Genomic DNA, 27,223 nt, shown 5'->3' with positions numbered 1-27,223 from the left:
TGTGTTAGTATATGTTTGAATAAGTAAGGTGTGTATAACTGTATAGTTGAGGAAATGGAGGTGTGATTGATTCTTTGCATGACTGACTAGGTGTGTGAGTAACTCCATGGATGAGTGACAGTCTGTGAGTGTCTGTTTACACTGAGTGTATCTAAGGTTATATTAGAGTCTGAAGAGGTTCATCGTATTATCACATGAATGATGTCATCAGTGATGTGATCAGTAATGTCAAATGAGATGCCATCAGTGATGTCATCAGTGATGTCATTTGAGATGTCATCAGTGATGTCATCAGTGATGTCATTTGAGATGTCATCAGTGATGTCATCAGTGATGTCATTTGAGATGTCATCAGTGATGTCATCAGTGATGTCACTGACCATGTCATGAATGATGTAATATGTGACATGATCAGCAGTGGATTGCGGGTGCGCGATATATAGTTAGTGCAACTAACTATATATGGAATTTCAATGGTTTTGTGTGAGTGAAATAAGGTTTTTTAAATGCTAATTCCTAACTATATATGGTCTATAACCTATGGTTTTTTCAGGGAATTTTCAAGGTTTAGTAAATGCTAATTCCTAACTATATATGGTCTATAACCTATGGTTTTTTCAGTGAATTTCAATGGTTTTTTAATAGCAAATATCATAAGCTGTCGAATGTCAAGTACGTGGTAAGTGAAAACATTTTCGTGTTTATGCACACTGATCTGCTTTGAATGGTGCCCCCCCCCCTCATTTCTATTAGGAGTACTCTCTCTTTGCAGATAGTGAAAGGTAGTTAACGCAGGCCTTTGCCCCCGTTGTAATCCGTCGTGCCTGCTTCTCTCTCCATTTGATTGATTGTTATCCAAGTATTTACTGTTTTAGAATTAGTTCTCTTTGGTTCATTCTCTATTTACAAACAAACACAGAGTCGCAATACTCTGTTTAGTCTTTGCAGATAACGAAAAATCGTGTAAAAAAAAAGAAAAGGAATCGAGTAAAATCAGTAGGCCACTAATGGAATCTCTTTTTGACCTCGCTAAAATAGAAACATTAGGAACAACCCCTCATGACAAATACAAAACTAGTGAGATGAACTGAACTCCACACAATGATGGCTGCAAAACAGCTCGGCTCCGCCACCCACCCCGCCCAAAATAACGATAAAGAGCGGCTGCCATGATTGGTTGCGGAATGGCCACAACGGAGCTACGAAATGGTGGTGCTCTCATGCTAACCCCAGCTTCAGTCTGAAACATCCAGAAACACTGTAGACTACCAATTCGATCAGTTCCGGTAGCGCCCCAATGTAACCCGGTAGAGAAGAACTAGCCCTCCCCTCTTTGACTGATGGTTCTTGTTGCCTGTCCCTTCTGTTGTCATTTAACAGAACTATTTAGCCTGCTGAAAGGGGTTGTGTTTCGACCGCTGGTTGGTGGAGACATTTTGACTATATTCTGGACCTGCGTTGTCGCGTAATGCGTCATATGACGCGCCGCGTTAGCGCATCCGGAAGTCATCCGGGGCGCGCAGCGCGTAACGTAAGCATAACAAGTCATGTGACTTGTTAATAAAACTTTTCATTGGTTCATTTTACTTTTCTTATTCTAATGATGAAAGCCTTGGTCATATCACCTAAAAATTACGCTTTTAATTACTTCCGAACATTCTTTTTTCTTAAATATATGTTATAATGTTCCAGGCTAATGTACTTTCCCGGAAATTTTACAACTGTCCTGCAAGTAAAATATATTCTTTTTTCGAGAAAAAGAGCGTTTCTTCGTCCCATGACGGAGCCGTTGAGCAAAAGAGGGTCGACCTGCTGTCTTAGTCGCCGATACGCCTGAATATGAGATTCTTATCGATCACTTTATGTTGCAGGAATAGAAAACACAACAGCCCTTGACCATTTATCTTTACTGCGTTCCTTCGTATTATACCTTTTACCCTTCATGTAATTGGTCTGCTTTATTTCACTTGCCTTTTAATGATTCTAAAACAGTGACTATTATTAAAAACTTTACCAATGTATATACTACTACCATGTTTTCTTTTAAAAACCTTTATTGTGAAAATTTCATTATACAAATACGAGCCTATAACCACGTGGGCCTGCCACGGAGCAAACTGTAATCGTATATGATGAATAGACATTTACACTGTAGAGGAACGTAACGGGCGGGCCATTAGGTTGCAAGAACTAAGGTGTCTAACAGTTACGGAATCGGTGGACGTACATTTTATAATTAAAATACGACAGGGCCAGTTACAATAAAATTATCTAGATATACATTTGCGGGCAAGTACCATGGGTGACGTTAATTCGAATTTTCAACAGTACAGTAATCAATAACACATCAGAACTTAATATCAATAGGGATGTCGAAATATTCAATCAATTCTCGTCCCCGCCCGCCATGTGCTTCAAAACTGCATACGTATCTCGTGATTTCAAGGTTCTGCAACCAGTACACAACAAGGAGTTACGAGTCCCATTTATTCCGGCGCCATTTTGGGCGAGGACGGGCAGGTCCAGGATATAGTCAAAATGTCTCTACCAACCATCGACTATGATGATGTTCATATGCTGTATTTATTAGAGTAACACTCATCTGTCCACATGAAATTAATTTACCACAATCTAAACATGTCATTTTAATCTTTCCAAAGTTCTTCTAAATATTTGGGACCGTTTCCCTTGCCTCTGAAGCTCTCAGTGCCACTTCTTTGATGAATGTACTAGCAGGTCAGGGGTTCTCCTCCAAATCTCTCTTTTATGCAGCACTATAATTAATTGGTGCCACCTCTCCATATGACGATGCATGGTATAGTTACCACAACTATATTTTTTTTCGGTTCCTCTGGAGAGTTCATCGTGGCAGATGAAGCGTGTAACGTACCGGGCATTTACCTTTTTTTGCATGTACAGGAAAGGAAAAAAAAATCGAGCGTCCGAGTTCTAAGGTGTCCCAGGGCCATTTTAGTGGACCAGGCCCAAATCCAAAGAACAGGCCGCCATTTTGAGAGTCCTCTTGCAGCCGCCTGTCGCTGTAGCATCAAGAGCAGCCGAAACTCAGCTGAATGGCAACTGAAACGGTAAATGGGCGCCCCACTACATTTCAGCATTGTAGGATGACCACACCAGTACAGCAACTTGCTAGACATCACCTCGGTGCCATCCGGATCTCGGCGCCCCACTGCAGATGAAGTGCCTCTCAACTATGAAACCACCACGGTGACATCCGGATCTTGGCGCGTTGTGCTGCCTTCGGCCTATTCGCACATCGGTCCGCTACTGACGCCATCTCACAGGCTAATGGGGTGACCCACGCCGAGTTTCAGCATTGTAGGATGACCACACCAACTTGCTAGACATCACCTCGGTGCCATCCGAATCTTGGCATCTCAACGCCTAGTGGTATCTTCCATACAGAAAATATTGTTACGCTGCCTTTGGCCCCATTCGCACATCAGTCCGCAACTTAGACATCACCTCGGTGCCTTTCGGATCTTGGCATCTCAGCGCCTTGTGGTGTCAGTCAGAAAATATTGTTGCGCTGCCTTTGGCCCCATTCGCACATCAGTCCGCTACTGACACCATCTCACAGGCCAATAGGGCGCCCCACGCCGACTTTTACCATTGTACGATGGCCACACCAGTGGCACAACTTGCTAGACATCACCTCGGTGCCATCCGAATCTTGGCATCTCAACGCCTAGTGGTATCTTCCATACAGAAAATCTTGTTACGCTACCTTTGGCCCCATTCGCACATCGGTCCGCAACTTAGACATCACCTCGGTGCCATCCGGATCTTGGCATCTCAGCGCCTTGTGGTGTATTCTCTTCAGAAAATATTGTTGCGCTGCCTTTGGCCCCATTCGCACATCGGTCCGCAACTTAGACATCACCTCGGTGCCATCCGGATCTTGGCATCTCAGCGCCTTGTGGTGTCTTCTACTCCGAAAATATTGTAGAAAATATTGTTGCGCTGCCTTTGGCCCCATTCACACATCAGTCCGCTACTGACACCATCTCACAGGCCAACAGGGCGCCCCACGCCGACTTTTACTATTGTACGATGGCCACACCAGTGCCACAACTTGCTAGACACCACCTCGGTGCCATCCGGATCTTGGCATCTCAGCGCCTTGTGGTGTCTTCAAATCAGAAAATATTGTTGCGCTGCCTTTGGCCCCATTCGCACATCGGTCCGCTACTGACGCCATCTCACAGGCCAACGGGGCGCCCCACGCCGACTTTCAACATTGTAGGATGGCCACAGAAGTGCGACAACTTACTAGACACCACCTCGGTGCCATCCGGATCTTGGCGCGTTGTGCTGCCTTCGGCCTATTCGCACATCGGTCCGCTATTGACGCAAACTCACAGGCCAACGGGGCGCCCCACGCCGACTTTCAGCATTGTAGGATGGCCACACCAGTGCGGCAACTTGCTACACACCACCTCGGTGCCATCCGGATCTTGGCATCTCAGCGCCTAGTGGTGTCTTCTATTCCGAAAATATTGTTGCGCTGCCTTCGGCCCCATTCACACATCGGTCCGCTACTGACGCCATCTCACAGGCCAACGGGGCGCCCCACGCCGACTTTCAGCATTGTAGGATGGCCACACCAGTGCGGCAACTTACTAGACACCACCTCGGTGCCATCCGGATCTTGGCGCGTTGTGCTGCCTTCGGCCTATTCGCACATCGGTCCGCTACTGACGTAAACTCACAGGCCAACGGGGCGCCCCACGCCGACTTTCAGCATTGTAGGATGGCCACACCAGTGCACCTTACTAGACACCACCTCGGTGCCATCCGGATCTTGGCGCGTAGTGAAGCTGCAGCAGCTGCAAATAAGCTTCAGACAGTGTTACAACCGCTGCTCAGAACTCTCAACTATGACACCACCTCGGTGCCATCCGGATCTTGGCGCGTTGTATTGCCTTCGGCCTATTCGCACATCGGTCCGCTACTGACGCCGCCTCACGTGCCAACGTATTTTCTCCGCATTTTATACCCTATGCCGCATAACAGGTCATGTGACTTGTTTATAAAACTTTTCATTGGTTCATTTTACTTTTGGTTTCCTAATGATGGAAGGCTTGATCATGTGACCTAAAAACAACACTTTTCATTGGATGAAAACTTTTTTTTTTTCCCAAACGATGAAAGCCCCACCTTGTTTCTGGATGTTTCAGACTGAAGCTGGCGTCAGCATGAGAGCACCACCATCTCGTAGCTCAGTCGTGGTCATTCCGCGAGCAATCATGGCAGCCGCTCCCCACCAGAAGCCTGCAGGAGTCGGAGCCCCCAAAACTTTTGATGAATTCTCAAGGCGGAGGGGACGCTTTCGAGAATGGGGTCCAAGACCTAGCAGACAAGCGTCCGATTTCCAAGGTGTCCCAGGGCCATTTCAGTGGACCAGGCCCAAAAAGGAAACAGCCTGCCGCCATTTTGAGAGTCCTGTGACAGCCGCCTATCGCTGCACCGCAAGAGTGGGCGCAACTCAGCTGAATTGCGGCTTTTGACACAGTGGACCAAAAACGGACGGAATGGCAACTGAAACGGTAAAGGGGCGCCCCACTACAACAGATGACACTCCACCTGGAGAAGCCCGTTCTTGCCGCCTCCCCCGGGGCGCCCCACGCCGTTATTCGGAGCAGCATTGTAGGATACCAAAACCAGTGCGGCAACTTACTGGACATCACCTTGGTGCCATCGTTCTGCTGCCTTGGAACTATTCGCGCAACAGTTTGCTACTGATGACCCACCCCCCGCGACGCCCCATGCCGTTATTTGCTGGGTGGCAACTTACTAGACATCACTTTCGTGTCATCTAGATTTCAGCGCGTTCTGCTGCCTTGGAACTATTCGCACAACAGTTTGCTACTGATGACCCACCCCCCGCGACGCCCCACGCCGGAAATCTGGACGTTGTGCTGCGTTGGGACTATTCGCACAGCCGACCGCTACTTCGTTGTTTTTCCCTAAAAATGTTTATATGTTATTACTATTTTTGTTTTCTTGTATATATTTATAAATTATTAAAGTTTTATAATCTTACTACTTTGTCGGAGTGCTATATATTTTTAATGTGACACATAATTGTAAAAACTTTGATGTACAAAGAGTCATCCCTGGAATCTTCCGCTTCAGGCTCGGTCCCCTCCCCAATCACAATACAGGATGGTTTTCAGATAATAGCAACGCTTCTGCTGTGACGGATCTCATTGAGTGTGGGCCTTGATCTACTATAACTCCTTTGAAGAGGGGTGATTCTTTACAGCTGTGGCCATAAACTACATCTGCAGGGCTAGCTGATACCCTAGGACCAGCCTGGACAATCGGACACAGAGGAAAAGGAGTGTCAGAGGGTGCGGTAGTGAATAGGGCGAAAGGGAGGTGTCGGGCGGGCACAGGGTGTGATTCTCAGGGAAGAGCAGCGCAGATGGGGGGAGGTTTATTACCCATGCATAAGACAGAGAGCGGGGGTGACCACTGCCTGGGGGAGATGCTTGCGAGGGTGGGGAGCCATGCTAAGGATCGACAGCGTGCACAGAGTGGGTCTGGTCAAGGCATCTAAAATGGCTGCCGTGCACGACAAAAGTGTGGCATTTGAAAAAAGACAAGATGGCGCAGACAATGTTTTTCAACACTTCCTGATTTCCTTCGAATCGAACGTTAACAGACGTTGGGGCATATTACCAAAGTTAAGCGATATTTATCCCTAACGATGCTTAGCAACGATTTTTTTACAGTCAGAAATTATCGCAGATAAACCTTGCTATTATCAAGGTTTATCGGAAATACGATAAAAAACGACCGCAATGCATTAATATCGCTGAAAACTCAGCGATATTCATGCATTACCGAGCTAATGCTCTTAGCCATGTTATCCACCTCCCATTGGATAACATGGCTAAGAACTGCTCAGGGCAGGTGGTAGCTTTTGGAGATATTCGCGCTTATCTCGAATATTTCCAAAAGTTGATAATAGGAGATAGCGATGTTAGCGACTGTTTCCAGTCGCTAACATCTTGGCATGCCCACTTTGCATGTCATTAGTGATAAATATCACTCACATGCAAAGTGGGGCCCAAGATGGTCGCTATCTTCTACTAGCCGTCGCTAACTGGTGTTAGCAACAGCTAGGTAATACACATATAATTTTATCTCCGCGAAGCGGAGCGCTGTTACAGATATATATCTTGTTTTTGAACGTTAATTTCTCAAAATGCACTGAAGCACATATATTGAGACCTAGCAAAGGCACATCGGGCTACCAGTCCCTACAATTTTGCCAAGTTTCGTGCAAATCCATTCAGCTGTTCGATCCTACCGAGAGACAAGATGGCGGCCGCTACGGACTGTTTGGAATGTTTACAGACACCGGAGAGCCAATCAGCTTCGCTTCGCAAAGCTCCGTAACGCGAAAAGTACGCGAAGCGGTGCGCTGTTACAGATATATATCTTTTTTTGAACGTTAATTTCTCAAAATCCACTGGAGCACATATATTGAGATCTAGCAAAGGCACATCGGGCTACCAGTCCCTACAATTTTGCCAAGTTTCGTGCAAATCCATTCAGCTGTTCGATTATTATTATTTTTTATTTTTTTTGCCCCGCGGGGCCCTTTTAAAACCTCCACATCAAACCTAGGGGGTCAGCGACAATGTACTATGCCCCCTTATGGTCATTTGCCCCTTCGCTTTGGCCTCCTCTTGTCTCTCGATCCTACCGAGAGACAAGATGGCGGCCGCTACGGACTGTTTGGAATGTTGACAGACGCCGGAGAACCAATCAGCTTCGCTTCACAAAGCTCCGTTGCGCGAAAAGTACGCGTCCTGGGGCGCTGCCCGGTCCGCTGTTACAGATATATATCTTTTTTTAAACGTTAATTTCTCAAAATCCACTGGAGCACATATATTGAGACCTACAAAAGGCACATCGGGCTACCAGTCCCTACAATTTTGCCAAGTTTCGTGCAAATCCATTCAGCCGTTCGGGCTAAAAGTGAGGCCAACCGCCCTATGGAAATTAACATGGGAAAAACGTGTTTTGGGACCCCCCTTTTTTCTCGGCCCCCCCTTGACGAACCCCCCCAAAATTTTCAGGGGCTGCTCAGAAACAAAATGTGCAATTTTCCTGAAAATTTCAGCCAATTCCGTCCACAAACGCCAAAGTTATTAGACATAGAATTTTCAAAAATCCCATAGGGAAAAAATCCTAACTATATATACCTACTGGCGACCGCCAGTAGGTAATATATATATATATATATATATATATATATATATATATATATATATATATATATATATATATATATATATATATATATATATATATATATATATATATATATATATATATATATATATTAGTGCCCTTAGGACAAACACGCACTCAGACAATTGGCATTAACAGCATTTCAGCATTTTATTGGTAAAAATGCGCCTCCATGACAGAATGCTTTTACAGTCCCTTTAAAAATGTAGCCGCTGTTGCTGACACGTTTCGAAGCTTCCATGCTTCTTTCTCAAAGCCTCGGCAAGTCACGTACGGTGTCAGACACACTCTTTCAATTAAAATAATACCACCCCCTGGATGGGCAGTGAATTATGGTCTTTGTAGTGTGTCCAATCATTCTCTTCCCTGTTGCCAGCAAAGTTCCAAGCCCTCAGATGGGCCTCCGTCCCAGAGTTGCATTTACGATCCAGTAACAATTGTCCAACATAGAGGCAAAGCCAATGCGAAGCCTCGTGGCAACCACAGATCCATGGTTGGTGCCTGTTCTTACAGCAAGGGCGGCCGCGTGATACATCAAGCTCCAGAGTGCCCCTAGGGCAAATACCCACTCAGACAATTGCCATTAACAGCATTTTATTGCTAAAAATGCGCCTCCACGACAGAATGCCTTCACAGTCCCTTTAAAAATGCAGCCGCATGGTTCTTAAAAAAGCATGTTTAAACTCATGTTTTTGTACTGACTTTCTTTAAAGAACATCTTGGAAATAACTTTTCTGTTTTCGTAGTTATTTAGGGCTTCAAGATGACGTCATTAGCCGCGATGATCGCGGCTTTCCCATTCAGTGTACAACACATCTATTTACACATATTACAGTATTTTACACACTAGGTGTTTATTACTGTATTCTCTAGAGCCGTGTTTTTCTAGAGAGTTTCTATGGAAACCATCTCTCAAACCTATTTTCCATTTTAGCTGTAACACCGGGAGTCACGATGACATCGGTAATATTGACCATCACAAATATGTTGCAAAAATACAAAGCAAAAGCAGGAATTCACAAGTCACCACCAGATGCAAAAATTATAACTATATAATTAATTCTAACCATTACACTAGATAAATCACTGTTTAAATAATTCCATAAAAAGATTTATCAGTGTCTCAATATCTCTATAATAGTGTGTATTTATAATTCACTGGGTATGTCACTTGGTGCAAAAGTCTTCAAGTGGGTCTTTGACTGGGAATATAATTCTGTGAGTGGGTTTGTCACTAGGATCATTTGCCTTCAGTGAGTCTGCGAGTTGCTGCATAATTGTCTCAGTGGGTCTGTCTATCAGTGGGTGTGTGAGTGTAAACATAAGTGTATCAGTGGGTCTGTTATTCAGTGCATGAGTGTGTGAGTGGTTCTGTGAGTTGTTGCATGAGTGTCAGAGTGGGTCTGTGACTGGGTGCATCAGTCTCTGAGTAGGTCTGTGAATTGGTGCATCAATCTCTCAGTGAGTGTGTCAGTGGAAGCATAAGTCTCTCAATGGGTCTGTGAGTGGGTGCTTAAGGAGGTGAGTGGGTCTAAGAGTGCATGTATGAGTCCTGAGTGGGTATGTACATTTTTTACATGACTGTGATTGGATCTATGAGTGGGTGCATACATTTTTGAGTGGGTCTGTCTATCACTGGATGTTTCAGTGGAAGCAAAAGTCTTCAAGTGGGTCTGTACATCAGTGTGTGAGTGTCTGAGTGGGTCTATGACTGGGTGCAAGAGTCTCTGAGTGGGTCTATGAGTAGGTGCAGCAATCTCTCTGTCGTTGTGTGAGTGGCAGCATTAGTCTCTTAGTGGGTCTGTGAGTGTGTGTGTCAGTGTCTGAGTAGATCTGTGAGTGAATGCATGAGTCTTTGAGTGCATCTTGGAGTGGCTGCATGAACCTCTGAATGCTTATGTGAGTACACACATGGGTTTCTGACTGAGTCTGAGAGTGGGTGCATTAGTGTCTGACTGGCTATGTGAATGGGCGTGTACGTTTCTGGTTGAGTCTGTAACAGTGACCGACAGTAAAAAAAAAAAAATTGGACACATAACTTGTGTCACCAACACCATATTTCTCAAACATTGAGTCAGAGTACCTCCACACTGACCATGTTTTGTTTCCATGACACGCAGAACTCACTTTAAAAATTTTAAGAAGATGAGTCAAACGACTCCTAAGTTATAGGCAAGTCAAAAAATACTTTTTCTATGGAAACTAGATTTTTAATATAACTACATATATATATTTACGTATATATATCATAAACTGAAATTGTGTACACTGGAGAGAGGTATATTGGAATGCGTTAGAGTAGATTAGTGTAAAGGTTAGTGGTGTACAGTGCGCTTAAGTAAAAAGGAGTGTGGTACAGTGCATTGTTGTAAAGTTTAATTGCATAAAATGGAGGAGCATATAACAGGGGCAGGAGGTTGGCAAAGATTCACAGACATTCATCAAACGGGTGCAAAGGTATTACACAGATTTTTTTTAAACCCCTATCTCTGGTCACCCTATCTATAACTACAGAGTACAGCTACCACTATTTGCCACACTACATTAACTATTCCTCGCCTCTCTATCATGCACTGTGTTCTGACTAGAAAAATTCTTTCTCATGTCATAAGCGTTTTATGTTCTCCAATAACTTTACAGGCTATACCTTAGGTAATATCCAAGGGTGTAGGTAGTGCATAGAGAAAGGGTGAGTTATAGTTAATGTAGTGTGGTGAGTGAGGTGACAAGACTGTGTACTGAAGTGCTTGAGTGATATTACCTGAAAGGTGGTGTGTAAGTATAAAAGTGAGTGAAAAGTATGGTTTACAGTAATATGTACATGTTGTGTAAATGCTAATTTCAACATTTGGTTGTGCATTGTAAGATGTGTTGGCAGAAATAAGATAGAAAGGAGTGTGGTATCAAGCACCAGTGCCCTTACAAATCACTCTTTTGTCCATATGAATCTTGTGATGCCCGTTTACAACAGGTTTGCAACACTGCTAAAACTGGAAGCATGCGACTGACTAAATAATACCTTAAAAACACAACCTGAACCAGAGAATACCAACTACATAGCAAATATAGTTAATGATTTAAACTACGTAAAAATTATGTCCTGGAATATAGTGGGCTATAATCAGAAAAGAGCTGACCCTGATTGGTTAGCATTGGTAATACAGCATGATATCATATGCTTTCAAGAAACATGGGAAATTGGTCACATCCATATAGATAGCTATTCCTCCTACCAGACACTTGCAGCACCCTCTGCTGCTGGTCGACTTAGTGGGCGACTATTAACCCTTGTGTCTAATGCAGTGGGACCTAAGATTTTTGTAGCCACTTCACCTTACTATCAACTACTATTATGTGAAGTATCTAAAGAGCAGGAAGGGTGTAATTGGATTATTGTCAATTTCTACAACAACAATTTCGGTATTAATATGGCAACTGTATTTGCCCCCCTGGAAAGGGATATTACCCTGTTCATGAATTCCCATCCAAAAACCTAGATATAAACTGGATGGGTGATTTTAAGTCACATAACTGGACGTAAATGGCCACATCAGCCTGAAATATGATTGATAGTTATGGGGAGTGCCCTCTTCATTGGAATCCTAATGATTATGGTGATAGTCTTAGTAGACTATTAATAACCCTCAATCTTGAGATTATTAACCTTCGCAACAATACCACAGGCCACTTACATCCTACGTTCTCCTCTGGGTCCTACTGCTCAGTGTAAGACTGTTTACTGACTTCTGAGACTAGTGGACCATGTTTCTTGCTTTCACAATTAACTTTTTTTGCTTTTAGTGACCATGTGGTGATCACTACGTATATGCAATGGGCCCAAAGACCAAAATCTACTCAGAATCCTTTACCTAGACCCCTTACTGGGAAGAAAAATGGAGTCACTCTAAAATGGGAAAACGTTTAATACCCAAAAGTTTATTGGAGGTGTTCTTTTTAAAATGAGAGAAGACATTAATTAGTGCTTAGATTTAAATCCATTTGTTATAACAACACTTTTAGCCTTTAATCGCATTTTAGTGGGAATCAAAAGAAAGTTTTTTTCTTCCAAAAACACACAACCCACAATGGTAGGCAAGGTAATTTATTGGTGTTTGTTTAAAAGCCGTAAGAATACTCCACACGGCTTGGGATCGACCCCACGAGACATCACCCTGGTGAGATCCCTGCGTTATAAATAAAAATCAGCAAGATTACGGGCATTTGAAAGAGGAGGCATGAGAGAAATTACAAAAAACAGCCGTACTGAGTGGTGATAAAGGGTTCTGGATTGTTATAAATGCCAATTTTTAAAAGCAGATACAGACATTAGCCTTTTTTTTTGGTAGAGTTTTATATAGCGCGAACTAGAACCGAACCGAATCAGTTCCCAGAGCGCTTTACATAGCACCAGTGACGTTACATGAGGACACACTCATTTTTTTAGGCACGGTGAGATTAAGTGATTTGGCCAGAATCCAAGGGGGTTATTCCTTCAAAATAGTATTTGGGAATGATGAGGAGGCACCCACTTTGTCTACAGTCCTACCAGTACACCCCTTACAAAGCCACTTACCATTTAACCTTGAAGTAATAAATCATACCTTGACACAGTGCAATAGGCTAAAAGCTCCGGGCCCTGATGGAGTCCCAGTAGATTTCTTCCTAGATAACCGGGAACTTTGGGTCCCGCTAATATTATGTATAAGTATAGCTATGAATTGCTAATGTAATTTTATTCTTTATTTTTTGGATAGTGAACTCTCTTAATTTTCTCTTTAAGGATACGGAAGCAGTAAAGCAAACGTCAACAGCGCTTCTGAGTGCAGTAGAGAAAACGACTGTAAGTCATCAATATTTTAATATCCGTTCTGAAAGATTCAGTGTGCATATATGTCAATTGAAGGAATGACCCTAAGAGTCAGGATTCTCATCCAGACAATACTCACACCCTATTATGACTTTGATATCATTGAAATCTTGGAATTCTCAATGTTAGCCCTATTAAATGGAAAAGTACAATATTGTGCATTAGCCATTCGTATGATTTTTAATGCCATCCCCTGTAAATACTCCCACTAGATGTCATTATTGTAGCATATGTCTTTATACTTCCATGATGTCCCATTTGTCTGTGTATTGCAGCAATATACCCAGATGGGAAACAGCCATTACAACGCAGTCATTACAACGCACTACTGGTACAACACAGCTGTTAGAACATGACTGCATTTACATTGCATGCCATTACAACGCAGGCATTACAACGCAAGTCACTACAATGCATGCCATTACAACGCATACCATCACAACACATGCCATCACAACGCATACCATTACAAGACATGCCATTACAACGCTTTACAAGGTAAGTAATGGAGATTGTTTTAGTTTTAGGGTCGGTATGGGTTTGGGGTACGAGGGAATAGTAATTTTTACCCCTACACTATCCAACACTTACCCTTCTGTTACCCTAAAAGTATTATGTGTTGTAATGGTATGCATTGTAATGGAATGCATTCTAAAGGTAGTTTTAAAAATGCGTAGTAATGGCATGCATTGTAAAACCATGGGATGTAATGGTAGTTGCTAACTAAAAACTGTGTTCTAAAAGCGTGCTGTGTAAATGTTTGTGTTGTAATGTCATATATTCTACCCAGACACAAGCAAGCATAGCCACACATATTCAAGCATGCACTTTTACACATGAATACATTTATTCACACAAATGCTGAATGAAAGGGTGAGTTATTAAATACATAGATTGACAACCACCTGATGGGTGGGTGATTTGTGTGTGATTTCAGTAATTTTCTGAAAACACATATTACATAGGTGTCATTCCTCCTTTCAGAGGGCCGGGGGCAAGCAGGAGCTACTGGGCCCATCCATATGGGTTAAGGCCTTTTACTCCTGATGTCCTGGAGCTCCGAGTTCTTTTTATTCTGATCAGCTAAGCCTAGTACCCCTTCAGCACTTGTCTCTCAGTAGTAGTGTAGGTCGAGCCACCCAAGGCTTCTCAGGGGGTAGTTAGATGCATCGGGTGAACACAGTCTCACAACTCAAAGTTTGATCAATAGCAGCAATAACTGATTGTCCAATCAAATCCTTGTGTTCATATACAATCACAAAGTATAACATGGCATACACAAATAATACACACAGTCCCATGAGGTTGGGGCTCTAGTGTTCAAAAGATGGGTCCTTGAGTTCCACTTCCCTCTCACTACTGGTAGTTGCTATTCCCCATTCGCTATAGGTGACATTCAAGTGAAGCCCCCCTAGTAATCAGAGTCTCAGGAGGCCCACTCCAACTCTTCCAAAAGTCAAACATGTTCCAGAACCTAAAGCACTATGAGGCAGAACAAGGTTCTCTGGGGCCTTCCGGACCTGTGATCAGTCTTCTAAGCTCCTACAGGGGTTGATCTACCGGAGTCCCTGGGAGCATTTCAGAAACATACGTTGCAGGGAGCTGGAGCAGATGCTGATGGTGAGTAGCACTCAGCTTTGAGGGACATAGGAAAGGCTTCCATGACGCTGCCACCGGTGAGGCAGTAAGTTCCTCTGATCCTCCTAACAAGTGAGGGAGACAGAAAGTTGGCTTTTGAACCTCTGGTGGAGCTCAGGCCTGCACATGTCAGCAAGGCACCCTCTCACCTCGACAATCACTTAACTAGGCAATGCCCCTTGTTCTTCGCAGTTTCCCCATCTGGTGTATGGTGTCAAGGACCTTAATCCACACACTGGCAACAGCCCGATCTGCATGGAAGTAAATGTGTCTTCACAGCAGCCACTATAGCAAACAGGGTCCCTGGCTTCACTTATCACATGGACTATGGCCCCATCTGCTTGACAGTAATCATCATGATAGCCCCCTCTGGCAAACAGGGTCACTGACTTCACTCTGCACATGGGCTGCAGCTGCGATTGGCATGACAGTAATGTTCACAGTGAACCCCTATGACATACGGCACAATCATTGCAGCAATTATTTTCTCAGTTCTCACTGTGGGGATCGTCTTGCCAGGATCCCTGTCTGAAACCCTCTCCCCCCAAGCACTCTCCTGATCTTCATTGTGTACGTTGATCTTGCAAAACAGACAGGGATGGGTGCTCCAGGCTCCAGGGGTAAGTGGTCTTGGATTCCTTTAGTGATGTCCCAGTCACTAGTTGGGAGGCTGGCAGGCCTTAGCCTCCAATCCACATCACAGGCAGAAGTCTGACAGAACTTCCCTCTTCCACAGCCTCACTGACTGTTTGACAGTTGACAGTTTTGGAGGCCTCAAGCTCCCATTCTTATTGTTCAATTACAAACACAAAATGTGATTTAGAGGCTTTGAGGTTAGTATTGGAAGCGTGCTTCCCCAATATCTGCCCTGATTTTTTGCCAGAGAGCAATCTAACACAGCAGGAGGGACTCCAAATGTAGTAGAAGCACAATACAGGCCATTGGAGTTATTAGAGGGTCATATCTGGATGTCGGCCAGAGTAGTATGTGCATCAAAATGCTAAGTTGCGCCACAGCTTTACTTTTTATGATTCTTTAATCTGTACCAACTCTGCCCTCAGATGTGCCCAGGCCACTTTCCAGTCACCTATCCCTGAACCAAAAGCTGTTTGAAGTGTACTAAAGATCCCAGCTCTTCTTCTTCCAGGGTATGTCTCTCCCAGCTCTCAGGAATGCAGCAATATACAAATCTGTCTGGGAAAATACTTCTATCTCCACATGCTCCGCCAGTCAGTCCTGGGTCTCGCAAAAATAAATCCAGTACGTATCCTTGGCAATAAAGGGAAAGCTGAATGTGACAAACACTGGGGCTCCCACTACTCAGGGTATAAAATGTACCACCATTGGTCACTCTTATTTGACATTGTTAAATTTTTACAATGCTCAATACCACCCGAACAATCTAGCACATTCAGGTCATGGGGTTGCTACTAAGAAAATTGCAGGGTACTAACATACTATCAGTGGACATTGTGGTGGATAGAGACTTTAATGTTCTTTTGTGTGGGGATCCCAGGGTGAGGGGGTAACAGGAGGGGGCAACAACCTCATCATACCTAACAAGTATGTTACTATTGAGTCATCAATTTGAACATACACACTATAAATTATTTAAAAAAACTAGATTGTGAAACTTTTATGGTTCTTTGAACCGAAATAATGGAATTCCTGACTTGACTTGAACATACACTTCAAGGTTTTTTGCTGAACATATTGTTGAATGAGTTTAATCTAGTATTTTTCCTGGAGAAGATTGCCCCTACTGTGAGAGCCATACATCCAACTTTTATAGGGAAGGGCTGTGAGACATTTATTGGCTTTATTTGTGTTTGTACTTTGCTCTCCCCACTAATTACCAGAGATGCCAAGAGTCCCTTCAGTGACCATAACCCAGTGTGAATGTGTTTAGGTCAGTCCACCTTGATTCAAAGTTCCCAGTCGGACCAGGTGGTATTACTGCCATTAAGTTGCAGGGGAGGAGATTGAGGTGATCTCAGTTGCACCCTGATATATTCTATAGGGCATTTTATGCTCGCTGTGAAAATGAACTAGGGTATTTCTAGAGGATAGCAGTGTGCCTGGGGATGTTTTGGGGAATTTGACGTTATTTAAAAAGTGACGTCCAGTTTTCTGGAGGCCCAGTTATCTTGTGGCACCAAGTAAGGGGCCAGATGGTTTTTAATGGGTCTATCCTGGCACAAAAGTGGCTTATACATGATTTGAGTGCCAACCCTAGAGTATAGTCATTTCCAATATGAAAAAGAGCTTGTGCAGAGTAAGAATGTCTTAAGGGACTTTGGATGCCAAGAACTGCTTAATGCCAGTACCCTAAGAAACATTTCCAAATTCTGGAAAATGTGTAGATAATGCATTCATGGCCTCTGAATCATCCATAGCATCTCTGGGGTCACATATCACAGAGGACAGTTGGGTGTCCTTTTTTGAGTAGTGTTTTGAAACATAAGATGTGTCCGAAGGAATGGAGGAAGGGGTGCTAGTTGGGACTTCCAAAATGGTATTCTCCCTTTAGGAAGTGAAGATGGGAATAGCAGGGTTAACTAGGGGGAAGTCCCTGGGTCGCAATGACATCTCGCATGATATGTACATTGGGGATGCTGAGGTATGGGCCCAGGTTTTAACCTCACTGGTTAATGTGGCAGTGAGGGAGAGACAACCACCATTATGGCCTTGTTCTATTATTATCCCTATCTTTAAAAAGGGAGATAGGGACAACTCAGCGTGTTACAGACTAAGGGGCATATTATCAAGAATTGTGTTAAAATTATTGCCGCTTTAGTTGCAGGAAACTGCCGCTAAAATAGGGTCTTAGCTTCTTCAGGGCCCAGACCACAGCGAAAGCTTCTCGCTCGATCGCACTCCACCTCTGTTCCCTTGGAAGTAAACTCCGACTGATGAAGGCTACAGGTTGATCCCAGCCCTCCTCAGATATCTGTGAAAGAACAGCCCCTACCCCATGCTCTGAAGCATCTGTCTGTACTAGGAACTCTTTGGAGAAATCAGGAACCAGGAGCACGGGCGCCGCGCACATGGCCGTCTTTAGGGTGTTGAATGCTTCCTGACAAGCGTCAGTCCAGATCACTGAGCGGGCGGCCCGGCGCTGAAGCGGAGAGCGACTCAAGCTTGAGCGGGGCTCTCTGCGGTGGGGAGACCAGGCTTCGAGCTGTCACGACCTTAGGAGGGGCAAAGCACCCGAGTCACAACTCCGGCGAGGGAAAAGAACTTAAGGCCCAACAGCAGACGGGCACAGGCAGAGTAGAACCCACTGGTCCTGGGGTTCAGTTCAGGGGGCAAGCTCGAGATCAAGTACTTGGAGATCGTTTCAGGCACAAGTCTTCAAAGTCCTCTCTGGTCTTTTCCTCTCCGTTCTCAGCAAGGCACCACTGCAGGCCAGTCCTCTAGGGCAGAGACCGGTTTCCGTCCCTCAGATTCTCTTGGTCCTTCTAGTCAGGCAGAGGTTCGTCGTGGGGAGCGACCGCTGAGCCTGTAACCAGGCGAGGTCGCCCCCCACTCACCACTGCTCCTGCTCGCCTGCCGCTGCCTTGCCTCGTGTTTCTTCGTTTTTTCCTGCTTTTTTGCCCGGACGACCCACCCGCCGCTGGGCCGCCCTTCTGACCGTTTCCCGCCGCTGCCTCCCTGCGGCCCCGCCCCCCTCCTGCCCATTCGCCGCCCCGCTCCCGCCACCCAGCTGCTCCTCCCTCCCGGGTCCCTACTTATGACGCCCACTCCCATGCACAGCGTTGACGCGCAGCGGGCGTGCCGATGGTGCGCCGAAGGCGTGCCAAAGGCAAGCCCGTCTGCGCCCGTCCGCGCCTGGACCGCACCCAGCGCCAGGACCCCTGGCCCTCCCCGCCGATGCAAGACGACCCGACTGACCTACGACGCCGCCACTCTCAACGCACTCAATGCCGGCCGGACCCACGCCTGCTGCCGAGCCACCCCGAGACGCACCCACGGACCCTTCACCTGCTGTACCTGTAAGTTCACCTGCCTCCAAACCTGCCCCGCACCCGCCAAGACAAACACCAGCAGCAACCACCTGAAGTGCATCCTGCTCAACACCCGCTCCGTCCACAGACACGCCGTGGAACTCTGGAACCTCCTCGACGCTACATCACCGGACGTCGCCTTCCTCACGGAAACCTGGATGAACGCCTCCTCTGCACCCGACATCGCCATCGCCATCCCGGACGGGTACAAGATCATCAGGAGGGACCGCATCAACCAGATCGGAGGAGGCATCGCCATCGTCCACAGAAACACCATCCACATCACGACCGACACCAACGACTCCTTCGCCGCAGCCGAACATCTCCACTTCCAGATTCACACCGACCCTAAGACGACCCTCAGAGGCACCCTTGTCTACAGACCCCCGGGACCATGCACACAATTCAGCGAAGACATCACAGACTTCATCAGACCACACGCCCTCCCCTCCGCTGATACATCCTCCTAGGAGACCTCAACTTCCACCTGGAGAACAACAAGGACCACAACACCACTGCCCTGCTGGAAAACCTCGCCAACCTCGGACTCAAGCAACTGGTCAACACCCCCACCCACTACGCCGGCCACACGCTTGATCCCGTCTTCTCTTCCAGCAAGTACATCACCTTCTGCCACGCCACCGGACTCCACTGGACCAACCACAGCTGCGTCCACTTCAGCTTCAAAAGATCCACGACCCACAACCACCCGCAACAGGTACCTCACAGGAATTGGAGCAAGATTTCCGCGGACCAGCTCACCACCTCCCTCAGCCAGAGCCCACCCGCCAACACAACGGACCCCAACGAAGCAGCCCACAACTTCACACAGTAGCTAACCACCTGCGCCGACGACCTCGCGCCACTAAAGAACCCTCCCAGCAGACCCAGAAGCAAGAAGGCATCCTGGTTCACCGACGAACTCAAGGACTCCAAGAAGACCTGCCGCACCCTCGTGAAAGCCTGGCTCCTCGACCGGACCACCGACAACATGACCGCCCTCAAACACCCTACCCGCAAGCACCACCAGCTCATCCGCACCACCAAGAAGAAATCCCGGAAGGAACGACTGGACAACAACGCCCACGACAGCAAAGAGCTCTTCACCATCGTCAAGGAGTTCTCCAACCCCAGCACCGGCACCAACGACTTCACTCCGTCACAAGACCTCTGCGACTCCCTCGCCTCGTTCTTCCACCGCAAGATCGCCGACATCCACAACAGCTTTGGCGCACCTCCCGCGCACACAACCGTCGAACCAATGCCCCCCACCGCCACCCTTCGCACCTGGACCACGATGACCACCGAAGATACAGCCCGCACGATGAACACCATCCACTCCGGATCACCGACCGACCCCTGCCCTCACCACATCTTCAACAAGGCCGACTCCACCATCGCACCCCAACTCCGGAACATCATCAACGCCTCCTTCAACACCGCCACCTTCCCGGAGAGCTGGAAGCACGCCGAGCTCAGCGCCCTCCTGAAGAAACCTACAGCGGACCCCACCGACCTCAAAAACTTCTGCCCCATCTCGCTCCTCCCTTTTCCTGCTAAAGTCATCGAGAAGATCGTCAACAGACAGCTGACCGCCTTACTCGAGACGAACGGATCCCTCGACCCCTCGCAGTCCGGCTTCGGAGCCAACCACAGCACCGAGACCGCCCTCATCGTAGCCACCGACGACATCCGGACCCTGCTCGACAAGGGGGAAACAGTGGCCCTCATCCTCCTGGACCTCTCCACTGCGTTCGACACGGTCTGCCACCGCACCCTATTCCTGCGCCTCAGCAACATCGGTATCCAAGAGAAGGCACTGGAGTGGATCATCTCGTTCCTCGCCAGAAGAACACAAAGAGTCCGCCTCCCCCCGTTTCGCTCCGAGGTCACCGAAGTCATCTGCGGCGTCCCGCAAGGATCTTCACTCAGCCCCACCCTCTTCAACGTCTACATGAAACCTCTCGCAGCCATCGCACGCCAGCACAACTTCAACATCATCTCTTATGCCGACGACACCCAGCTGATCCTCTCCCTCACCAGAGACCCCGACACCCCCAGAACCTGCCTACACAAAGGGATGAAAGACGTCGCCGAGTGGATGAAGGACAGCTGCCTGAAACTGAACTTGGACAAGACGGAAGTCCTCATCCTGGGATCTTCGCCCTCCGCCTGGGACGACTCCTGGTGGCCCCCAGCCCTGGGCACCGCACCCAAGCCAACCAACCACGCACGCAACCTGGGCTTCATCCTGGACTCCTCCCTCTCGATGACCAGACAAGTCAACGCCGTCTCCTCATCGTGCTTCAACACCCTGCGTATGCTCCGAAAGATCTTCCGCTGGATTCCGACCGAGACCAGGAAGACTGTCACCCAGGCACTCGTCACCAGCCGAATGGACTACGGAAACGCCCTCTACGCCGGAACCACAGCCAAGCTACAGAAAAGACTCCAGCGCATCCAGAACGCCTCCGCCCGACTCATCCTGGATGTCCCCCGACGCAGCCACATCTCCAGCCACCTGAGGAACCTGCACTGGCTCCCCATCGACAAGAGGATCACGTTCCGGCTCCTCACCCACGCACACAAGTCTCTCCACGACCTGGGCCCCAAGTACCTCAACGACCGCCTGACCTTCTACACGCCCACCCGCCAGCTGCGGTCCACCAGCCTCGCCCTCGCAGCCGTACCACGCATCCGAAGAGCCACCCCCGGAGGAAGATCCTTCTCTTACCTGGCTTCCAAGACATGGAACTCCCTTCCCATCCACCTTCGGCTGACCCACGACCATCTCGCCTTCAGGAAACAACTCAAGACCAGGCTGTTCGAGCAGTAGCATACCCCTCCCCCAAGCGCCTTGAGACCCTCCCGGGTGAGTAGTGCGCTATACAAATGGTATGATTGATTGATTGATTGGTCAAGACTGGATCTGATTTGCAAGGAGCAGGGCTCCTATATTTATACTGAATTTCTTTTGTCTTTTCAGGCCAGGGGCCCTGAGCCTAGTTCAACCCGGTTTTGGAGTACTCTGTTGACAGGAAGCTGTCGTCTTCTTTCAGGGTGCAGGGCAGGGACATCAGATGCTCCACAGGAGGTGGAGTCAGCATTGTGGTGGTGGAGCACAACGCTATTCAGAGTCAAGGATTACTCCGCCCACCCATTCTGGTGTAAGCACCCTTTTCAACACCTGGGAGCCCAGACCGTCCACGGGAATTCCCCAGCCCTGTCACTCACACAAACCAGACAGCAGATACACATCCTGGCAGAGGCGGGCTGAAATAGTTAGGCGAGCAAATGCTAACTTTCTAAAAGTGGTACAAAAGGGGGTGGTAATGGACGGAGCATCTGAACCAATCAAACACTCACACCCAGTCAAAAGATCTGGATTTAATCCATCACCGTTCTTTAGCCCACTCTGCCACCCCAGTTCAGACATGGCTATATGCAAATCAGTCTGACCCTGTGCCTCATGGGAAAAGTCCAGCTTCAACTGCCAAGCCATGCCTTCCCTGGACCGGAAACAAGCTTCCGAGGACCGTTTTCTGGCATTACATCCGTCTTCAGCCCGGCTTGCCTGAATCCATTGGCAAAGTGAGAAAGGGACTCACGTCTGAGCATACCCTGCCACACTTATGGCGGCCAAAATTGGTACAAAAGGGGGTGGTAATGGACAGAGCATCTGAACCAATCAAACACTCAAACCCAGTCAAAAGATCTGGGTTTAATCCATCACCGTTCTTTAGCCCACTCTGCCACCCCAGTTCAGACATGGCTATATGCAAATCAGTCTGACCCTGTGCCTCATGGGAACAGTCCAGCCCGAACTGCCAAGCCATGCCTTCCCTGGACCGGAAACAAGCTTCAGAGGACCGGTTTCTGGCATTACAGCCGTCTTTAGCCTGGCTTGCCTGAATCCAGTGGTAAAGTGAGCAAGGGACTCACGTCTGAGCATACCCTGCCACACGTATGGCGGCCAAAAGAGGTACAAAAGGGGGTGGTAATGGACGGAGCATCTGAACCAATCAAACACTCACACCCAGTCAAAAGATCTGGATTTAATCCATCACCGTTCTTTAGCCCACTCTGCCACCCCAGTTCAGACATGGCTATATGCAAATCAGTCTGACCCTGTGCCTCATGGGAAAAGTCCAGCTCGAACTGCCAAGCCAAGCCTTCCCTGGACCGGAAACAAGCTTCCGAGGACCGTTTTCTGGCATTACATCCGTCTTCAGCCCGGCTTGCCTGAATCCATTGGCAAAGTGAGAAAGGGACTCACGTCTGAGCATACCCTGCCACACTTATGGCGGCCAAAATTGGTACAAAAGGGGGTGGTAATGGACAGAGCATCTGAACCAATCAAACACTCAAACCCAGTCAAAAGATCTGGGTTTAATCCATCACCGTTCTTTAGCCCACTCTGCCACCCCAGTTCAGACATGGCTATATGCAAATCAGTCTTACCCTGTGCCTTATGGGAACAGTCCAGGACGAACTGCCAAGCCATGCCTTCCCTGGACTGGAAACAAGCTTCCGAGGACCGTTTTCTGGCATTACAGCCGTCTTCAGCCCGGCTTGCCTGAATCCAGTGGCCTAATGAGCCACACTACCAGTACCCTCAAAGTGAACAATGGAATTCTGTGCCTTTACCATGTACGAAGGTGGTGGCTTCATTTTGTCTTTAATGATCTTAAATGTTTGACCAGATCTATATATCTGAGTGAGAGTCCGATCCGATCCTTCTAATGCAAAGTGCTACTGATATGTTAAAACAAACAGCCTTGCATTGACATCCTATGTGTATGTCACAGTATTTGTGTTTAAATAGTATGTGTGCAGCAGGGTTTAACATAGCTTAAATGACAGAACAGTACAACATTCTCAGACAGTGGAAGTGTGTTGCGTGGTTTCCTGTGGCTCTGAATGGATATCCAGACATCAAAATAAGGAGGAATGAAACAGCGCTGCCTTTCAAAAATGCAATTAAGACTTTATTATCAAAGAGCTGCTCATTAGTTCTTCCTGAGGATTTGGTAGATGGTATGATTGAAGAGTGGACAGAAGTTTCTGCTGTTAAAAGCAAAGAAGTCTTTAGATCAGGTGTGCCTTTTTGTCTGTTCCTGATTTCTGCTCAGAGGGGTTGATCGAAGCAAGATGCAGAAGCCTTATAATGCTGTGTGCATGTTTTCGGATTAAAGACCACCCCATTACAACCTGCTGTGAAAAACATTACTTTACATGAAGGTTGTGTTTGGGTAGTAGACTTAGTAGAACATTTGGAAGCGTACCACCTAAAAACGGTTCTGAAGTTTGATAAGGTGGATCTACATTGTGCTCAAGAAAACGCATATGTAAAATGAACCCAGACCACTGCACTTTGTTCTAGTTCCATTTACTCCGTGATCAAGAAAAGAAGGTCTCTGCAGAGTACTCGAAAGGCTATTGTGAGATCGGGTTGCTGTTTGACTACTAGCAAGTATCTGAGAAGTGAGGGTCATAGTTTGAAGTCTGCTCTTCTTTTTGGTTAGGCGCCTGCCTAAAGCCTATGAACTTGGTTGACTATTGAGAGGGAGAAAGGATGTACATCGCCTCGCAAGAGACCCTGCCCAGTTGGACTAGCCCAGCATGTTACTGGTCAGGCAAACCCCTTAGAAAGTAGACTGTCTGAGAAAACCAAGCCAGGAGTGGCCTGTGTTGTAGAGGGTCTCCTAGTTTCTCTCTGTAGTTCCTGTTGAGAACTGTGGAAGTCTACTTACATCAACATATCAACTGGAGGTAGTCAGTATCAGCCCATATTAGGGCTGCATCTACCTTGCTGTATATATTGTCTGGCTTCTATCCTTTTTCTGCTCACTCTTTGGGAGCCATTTTTCCCTTTTAGGCTATGCAGTTTGTGACAGTGGGTGTGTTCTCCAGCTTTCTCCTTCTCCCCTCATTTTTCCCTCTCATTTTCTCACCCCCTAACACTTCTGTTCCCTTCTTTTCTACTCATCTTCATCCACTCTTTGACTTTCACCTCCTCTTGTATCTCTCCTTTGTTCTCATATTTTTTTTCCCACTCAGCAGTCTTCTTTTTCTGCCTCCTCTTTATTTTCCCTCCCTCTTTCTTATACTCTCCCCATGTCTATTTTCTGTCTCTCATCTTCTTCTGCCTCTGTCTTCTCAAACTCGTCTTTTTGTATCCCCCATCCCATCACCTTCTGATTTTTACTTCTGCACACCTCTACTTTCCTTGCTGTTTTGATACATACAGCGGTACTCAATCCAAAAATATCCCCTTAAACACACTCCAAACATCATATATATATATTTTACTTTCTATCTCTAAACTAGGTGCTACGAATCATGCTTAAGATACATACCCTCTATTTGGTTTTAGACAGCCTAAATATTATATGTTACAAGATGGCCACTATTGTATCCCTTCTATGACTCTGACTTTCAACTCCTTCACTTTCACAGTCACTGATTTCCGTTTTTTTGAATTTACAAACTTTATTTAAATGAGGACTGAAACTAACATATTGTTGACACTAAGGAAGGCAACCATGCTGAAACGCGTCTGTCATCCTGGTTCTAGTGGAATAAACTATTGGAAGTTATAATTGCTCCAGAGTGCGCTCAGTTCTTTACTATTGTCAGGACAGACAATAGTGGTTTTGGGATATATATATATTATATTGAATTTTGCACATTGAATTCTGCACTGCTTAGAAATTAATGAGCTTTGAAAGTATGTTGTTTATGTCTATGCAACTCAAACATCACATGTGTATACACTTGCACTTTAAAAATACCTTGGTAACTCCCTAGCGTATCATGTGATCAAGGCCAAGTGAGGCCGAAACGTGTTATGGCGAAAATGGTGGCTAAATAAAAACGAATTTCAGCACGGAATCGAGGTCTTGCAGTCCGTTTTGTTCCCAGAGGAAGTGAAGTGCGGTGGAACGGCTTTGTGGAAAATATATATATATATATATATATATATATATATGTATATATATATATATATATATATATATATATATATATATATTCACTGAAAAAACCATAGGTTATAGACCATATATAGTTAGGAATTAGCATTTAAAAAACCTTATTTTACTCACACAAAACCATTGAAATTCCATATATAGTTAGTTGCACTAACTATATATCGCGCACCTGCAATCCACTGCTGATGATGTCACATATTACATCATTCATGACATGGTCAGTGACATCACTGATGACATCACTGATGACATCTCAAATGACATCACTGATGACATCACTGATGACATCTCATTTGACATCAATGACCACATCACTGATGATATCATTCATGTGACAATACAATGCATCTCCTCACATTTTAATATAACCTCTGTTTCACCCAGTGTTAAATACAGAATATAATTTTTGAAACCATTGACACACCAATACTAGTTACTACATACGCACTCACTGATTCCTACGTCTACACACACCTTGACTCATTCACCCATACTATCATTCATACATACAATCACTCATCTTTACAACACTATCATATGCACTCATACACCTATACAGACACTCACAGTCTGCCACTCATCCATGGAGTTACTCACACACCTAGTCAGTCCTGTAAAGAATCAATGACACTTCCATTTTCTTGTCTATACAGTTAAACATAGAGCACCTTACATTTTCAAACATATACTAACACATACTTACCTTGTTATACAATCATTGATACAAGTACACATTGATCTGCACAGAGTCACACACCTCCCAGCCAGCCACACACACACTCAGTCTCCCATACAAATACTTGGACAATCAATCAGTAACCCATATAGTTAATCATATAGCTACTGATCAAAACATGCAGCAGTTTACAGAACAACAGACATAATGATGCACAAATTAAGACACTTTAGTCACTAACCCATGCACTCAGTGAGACACATTTAATCACTCACTCATGCATTCAGTCATGCACCTACTAAATCCTTTGTCCAGACACTTATACTTCCACTCATTCTTCAATATGTAAGACACATTTTAACTTTACAGAAACATACAGTCACTGGATGTTGTCATCAGTGATGTCATCAGTGATGTCATTTGAGATGTCATCAGTGATGTCATCAGTGATGTCACTGACCATGTCATGAATGATGTAATATGTGACATCATCAGCAGTGGATTGCAGGTGCGCGATATATAGTTAGTGCAACTAACTATATATGGAATTTCAATGGTTTTGTGTGAGTAAAATAAGGTTTTTTAAATGCTAATTCCTAACTATATATGGTCTATAACCTATGGTTTTTTCAGTGAATTTTCAAGGTTTTGTAAATGCTAATTCCTAACTATATATGGTCTATAACCTATGGTTTTTTCAGTGAATTTCAATGGTTTTTTAATAGCAAATATCATAAGCTGTCGAATGTCAAGT

The 27,223-nt window shown here is 45.9% G+C and overlaps 1 protein-coding gene across 1 annotated transcript in view; it reads left to right on the top strand.

The window, feature by feature from the left end:
• The window catches only part of LOC144769211 (uncharacterized), a 279,582-nt gene that overhangs the window by 39,074 nt on the left and 213,285 nt on the right, over nt 1-27,223 (top strand). Inside the window, exon 4 of the mRNA XM_078653237.1 lies at nt 13,070-13,129. Coding sequence (XP_078509363.1) covers nt 13,070-13,129 — 60 coding nt within the window. The remainder of the gene's footprint in view (nt 1-13,069; nt 13,130-27,223) is intronic.

This window comes from Lissotriton helveticus, chromosome 7 (assembly GCF_964261635.1).
Source record: "Lissotriton helveticus chromosome 7, aLisHel1.1, whole genome shotgun sequence".
Taxonomy (NCBI): Eukaryota; Metazoa; Chordata; class Amphibia; order Caudata; family Salamandridae; genus Lissotriton; species Lissotriton helveticus.
This window is presented reverse-complemented; position numbering and strand designations above follow the sequence as displayed.